The sequence below is a fragment of the Corvus brachyrhynchos genome, unplaced genomic scaffold (genome assembly GCF_000691975.1).
Source record: "Corvus brachyrhynchos isolate BGI_N302 unplaced genomic scaffold, ASM69197v1 scaffold356, whole genome shotgun sequence".
Taxonomy (NCBI): Eukaryota; Metazoa; Chordata; class Aves; order Passeriformes; family Corvidae; genus Corvus; species Corvus brachyrhynchos.
This window is the reverse complement of record NW_008238648.1, coordinates 9,372-15,262: the sequence shown is the minus strand read 5'-3', so window position 1 is coordinate 15,262 and position 5,891 is coordinate 9,372. Positions and strand designations below refer to the sequence as shown.

Sequence of the window (5,891 nt, the reverse complement as noted above, 5' to 3'; positions counted from 1 at the left end):
AAGGAAAGTGAAGGAGATAAAACTATTTATTTAACAAACACACGGGAAAGGAAAATAATGCTAAGTAATAAAATCTCTCGCTGTGGAAAAAACCTGGGAAAGTGTTAGAGTCCTCCCTTTAGTCTCCTCGGAGCTGGGGCTTGGGCCAGGGCCAGGCCCTCTGTGCCCGGTGGAAAGTCCTCCCGATGTGCTCTGATGTTAAAGCAATCAAGCAGTCCAGTAGAAAAGGGAGAAAATCCGAAATTCCAGGGAAGGAAAAATTCAACTCTCAGTCTCTCTCCAGAGAAAAAGCAGCTGAACCACTGGCCAAAAAAAACTGTCCTAGGAGCAGCAAGTGGAAACCAATTGCTATCTGTGTGTGACCTTGAACAAGCTGCAAACTGCTTTGAAAAAGTTTTGCTCAGTTTTTTCCTTCCCCCTCTCAGGCTTAGTTTGGAGGCATAGAAAGGCACAAAAATTAATTTCTGGGCATAGGCAGCGATACGGGATACACATCATAAGGTCACCCCAAGACACCAGGCCAGATGCCATCTAGTGTCTTTTTCAATGATTTGGAAGTAATACGATCACTGCTGAATAAAATTTGTGAGAAGTAAAAAAAATTATTGGAATGGCCATTAAAAGTAAGCCAGTCATACAGAAATCTGAACCTCTGCTAGACTTGACCCATTCACATGAAAAATACTTTAATATAGCCAAGTGCCCATTTGTTTTATAGGAATAAAGGCACACCTCCAGAACAAATGGCCAGTGTCTGGAAAGCAGCAACTGAAAAAATTTCAGCATTGTAGTGGATGATGAAAAAAGAACAGCTCAGCATGATGTCCTAAAGGGCTGTTGCTGTGGCAAAAAACGCCTATTGTAGTCTTTTTGCCTGTAGGCACTCTTCCCTGTCTCTTAATCATTCTTGCTTTATATTTCAGTATGTGGACTCTCCTGAACTTAGTTCTGAAATACTGCATCCAATTATTCATTGCTTTTACAAAACAAAAAATGTGGAAAATAGCTGAAAATATTTACTGATAGTATTGGTGTTTGAGAGTGAGATTTTTAGTTTATTGAATCTGAAAAGGTTACTTTATTAGCATATAATGAGTTCTTGCTTTAGTCTAGCAGAAAAAGGCTTAATATGAACATGTGGCTGGAAAATGGAGCCATGCATTTAAATATATTATATACAATTCTAGCAGCATGACTAATGATTGAAATAACCAAGGAAGCTGATGTATTTGCTGTCTGCAGGTAAAGACCAGGTGTTTTTTTGAAGAATATTTTTATTTAAATGTGGTGTTCCCTAGTCAAGTATAAGTTAGGTGCAGGTGAGTGAAATTTCATGTTGTTTGACCTGAGGACGATTTGATTTCTGTGATTTAATAGTCCTGTCTGGTATTTATGTCTAGTAGTGAGTATTGAGCAAGTATAGTATGTTTCAGCATGCTATTAAATAGAGGAAACTCTTTGCAGTGAAAATCGGAGGTTATGTGGACAATGAAGGACCAGACAAATATTGAGGTACTGTAGATGGCTCTGGCTTTTCCTCTTAAAATTGTGATCATATTCTTCTGGCTAAATAAAATTAAGTTTAACTACAGAAACTATCAGAAGGGAAGAAATAGAATACATACAAATTGTTGGAAAGTGGATGAAGGAAAACATTTTCTGCATAATATTGGTAGTTTTAGTTTTTATTTGAAACAATGGCAACACTTTAAAAAAAAAATTGTAGTGGGAGTGTTTCCTTTACCAGGAAGAAGCACAAGAACTTGTCTTATTTTCTTTAACTTCAGTACATCATACCAAAACACTAATAAGGTTTTGTTATTTATGATTTGTTGCTGTTGAGTTTTTATGAGTATGCCAGAATATATTTTCTTGTGGTCCTCACTTATCAACTGGCCATAGGAACTAGTAGCTTAGTTGTTAAATATATTGTGTGTTTGGTGATTGGAGGATGATTTTTATCATAGAAACAGGAGCTGAAAAGCATAGACATTTCACTGCAGACGGAGGAAATACCATTGTGAGGCTGCTGCTTGCAAATGGTTCACAACTGTTCATTCAGTTCTGGGAAAATGGCAGAGCCTCGGTGAAAGATTTGTGAGTGTAGTGTACAGTGAGCATAAATAACTTTGTTAGGAGCTGATATTACTTCTAAGATGCACTAATTTGAAAACAAACCAGTGGGAGGCACCAAGTCAGAATAACAATTTAATAGGGAAATTAAAAAAAAGGCAGAAAATTAAACTGATAGAGTCAGGATACAACCTGACACCCTGTTAGTCAGGGTGGCGGTAGCAGTCTGATAAAATGGTGGCTGCAGTCCTCCTGAAGTGGTGGATGTGGTTCTGTTGAAGTGGTGATCCTGTAGAAGGGTCTGCTCTTCCTCGGAAGGTCCAGTGGTGGGTATGCAGCTCTTGTCCTCTGGGAATCCAGTGGGAAGGGTTGTCTGTGGTGTTCGGAATCTCCGATTATATCCAGGATGGAATGCTTGGTTCCTCCCTCTGGGTGGAGCATCTCACAATGGGATGATGAGTCATGAGGCAAGGCATTGATGGGTTCATTAACAGAAGATAGTCCGGAGGGAGGAGGCAAGGAAACACTGCCCCACCTGGTTTCAACAGCTCATGAGGATGGTAATAGCATACACTGCAACCCAGGACATAAGAAATTCTAAATACTTCTGTGTAATAAAGCTTTCAAGCTGCTGCTGCACAAAGTATGTGTTTGGACAAATGCTGTAATCCCAGCAGACTTTTGAATTAGGTGTTTGATTGGAGCTTGTGGCAGTGAGTTTGCTGCAGGGTGTAGTGTAAACTTCAATGTAGCCAAGCTTAAAGAGAACATTTCCTCTCTCACGTCAAGCATGCTTTTGCATTGTCACAAATATCCTCAGGCTCCTCGATTTGCTTAGTTTTCAGGATTCATCAGTGTTTTGGCCATGGTTCATCTTATCCTGGGTTTTGTGAGCATAAGAAACTTTTGACATTACAAAGAATTTGCTATTTAACCAAGAGATTGCAAACCATAAGCTGCTGCTTGTACCATTAGCTGACCTCCTTGTGCCATATAATGCAGGAGTCTCATAACACCACAGAAAGTACAGTACACATTGTTCTAAAATAACACGTATGGTGGGGAAAGAGCTGAGCAATAGAGAAACAGCCTTTTAAATTGGAAATATGCTTGAGCTGAATCTTCTTTGTTTTGGTCAGTACATAGAGTTGCAGGCTGGCAGCATTATGCACAGGACAGAGTTGTGTTGCAGAAAAATGGTGATGCCTTTTCCTGGTCTTAAAATCAAGAGTCATACACGGTTAGAAGGGGAAAAGGGATTTTACCTTGGTATTTATTGTAAGGATCCTTAGGTGCACACGTCCAGGTCATATGCATCGAGATGCACCCCGCCGAGTATGTCCCCCCAACATCGGGTATAACATTATAGGTTTTACTAATTAGCATATCTATCAAAGATTCCCCAATGAGAGGCTCAAGTGAGCCCCCCTCCCCAAGGAACCTTCCCCTGGATGGTTCTATCTTGGTTTACAGAATGTGTTCTGGAGAGGACCTTGGGGTCTGGGGCACACTGATCCCTAGCTACGAAACTTCTAAAATGTTTAGTCTCTTAGCTTGACAAACAAGTCCAAGAATGTAGGCAAAAAGCACTAGGAATACAGAAGTTGTAAAAAGGTATAACAGGGGTATAAAAGAAAAGGCAAAAATCTTCATGGCATCAATGGTATTAAATATGTTGTATTGGCAGGAAGGGAAGGAAATGAAGGGAGGAATTGTGGTGGTACTCATTTTTTCATGACCCAGCGTAGTGCTAGGGGAGAGCACATGAAACATTTGAACTTTGAGTAGTAAGCGATTTGCTCCCAGTAAGACCCTCTGCATCCTGCTTAAATGTTTCATAGAAGAATCCCAGATGACCATATACAGGGACATATGTGCTTTCAGTAGAGCTGCCTGTGGGATGGCAGATGATATTGCCTCATGTCTGTGATGTCCTTTAAACTGGGCTGCTAGCAATTAAAAATGCATAATTTCCTGGAAGAGCTACATTCAAATGTCACATTCTAAAGGGATTCTTTGTGCATGTTTGAATAGGTCAGTTATTCTTTAGTCTAAATACAGAGCTACACCAAAGTAGTTAAGGGTGATTTTGTGCAAATTTAATTTAAAATATAACCATTATACAGTCATATCTCTACCTTGTTAAACCAAACCTGTACTGGCTCATTCTGGTTTGCAAGTATTCCTGTCAATAGAAATGAATTAACTGTAGGAAGTTGTAGTTGTTTAACTACTATTCTTCTAAAAAGAAAAGCTATTTAAAAAAATCCCAAACAGGAAACAACCAACCCCCCTACAAACCAAAATCACCCCCTTTCCCCCCCAAAATGCCAACCAACCAGCTCCCCCTCCCCAGCTACCTGTGCAAGTATTTATTTTTATTGTAACAGCATGGTGGAAGCAGTACAGTTTTCTGCTGTGGATGGTTTGACTTGTTATACTAGTATAAGCAATTACACAGTTCTCCCTTTATTGTTTTAAAACTCATGCTTGCAGAGCAATCTGTTTAAGATGGTTTTGCTACCCCTAGCAGAAGTGCCAAGAAAGAACCATGAATGCTAGTTCACTGTACATACCTGAGTGCAAACCTGCCTCCACTGGTGATGTGAGCTGAAATGTAAAACAGAGATACATGAAATGAGTGGGAACGGTGCAATGTGTTAGACTTCTGCAACAAGATTTATCAGAGCTGCTCTATGGAGTCCTAAATTATGTCTGCACACTGATGATATACCAGCTGTCGCATTAATTACTTTCTACTGGTATAGTTTTCAGTTAAACTATTTCCCAAACTGATGTAGTTACATTAGTATACCATTCAGTGTTCAGTATATCAAATTTCCTAACACTTTAATTAAATTGGTACTTGATTCTGTGGAGAAGACTTTGCTGAAGTTCGACTACATGTTTTTGTCTTTTTAAGCAGAGCTGCAGCATAACTGGTTGTAATGATAGCTTGAATTTACTTTCATCTTAAAAGTGCATGACCAAGATGGAATTTCTGAAGATGTCACAGTACTGAAGTGTGAGCATGTGTATGATTAAAATAACTCTTCCCCCACACACACTTTTTCAGCTTTCTGAAACAAAAGTCTTCACTGCTTCCTCTGTTCCAGCTGAGAATCATGTGACTCCTAGGCAAAGGTAAGCTCTTCTTCCATAGTTTCCCTATACCTTAAAAACTTTCTGCTTGTTGAAGCAATGCTAGCTTGCACATATAAAATGTTGACTAAAACACAGGGCAGCCTTGGTCAGAGATTGGTCAAGCTAGTTTCAAAATTGTGAGTCTTGCTTTTGTGGGTTCCTGTGTGTCAGAAAACACTTCAAGGGCAAAACAGCCTTAACTTAAAGTTACAAAGTGAATTTATTGCTAACAGACTCAGAGGAGGATAATAAGAAGTAAAATAAGACCTTAAAACACCTTTTCCCCTCAGCCCATCCCTCCTTCCCACCGACATCACAGGGAGACAGGGCATGGGAGTTTTGGTCAGTTCATTACCACTCTCACAAGCAGCAGTCCTACTGCACCTGCTGTAACGTGAGTCCCTCCCATGGGTAAACAGTTCTCCCAAAACTGCTGCGCCGTGGGTATCTTTCCACGGGGTGCAGTCCTCCAAGGACAAGCTTGTCCAGCCTGGAAGCAAGGGCCCTCTCTCTCCACTGGGTCTTCCACTGGACCACAGCCTCCTCCAGGCATCCACCTGCTCTGGCATGGACACCTCCCCCACAGGCTGTGGGTGGATCTCTGCATCCCCCGTGGATCCCCATGGGCTGCAGGGGCACAGATGCTTCCCCATGGCCCCCACCCTGGCCCCGCG

General features: G+C 40.8%; 1 protein-coding gene across 1 annotated transcript in view; it reads left to right on the top strand.

Annotated features, from left to right (window-relative positions):
• LOC103617962 (ubiquitin-associated protein 2-like) overlaps positions 1-5,891 on the top strand; it is a gene marked incomplete at its 3' end in the record, with an annotated part of 124,966 nt that overhangs the window by 115,428 nt on the left and 3,647 nt on the right. The window contains exon 9 of the mRNA XM_017737660.1: positions 5,150-5,217. Within this exon, the coding sequence (XP_017593149.1) occupies positions 5,150-5,217 (68 nt within the window). The remainder of the gene's footprint in view (positions 1-5,149; positions 5,218-5,891) is intronic.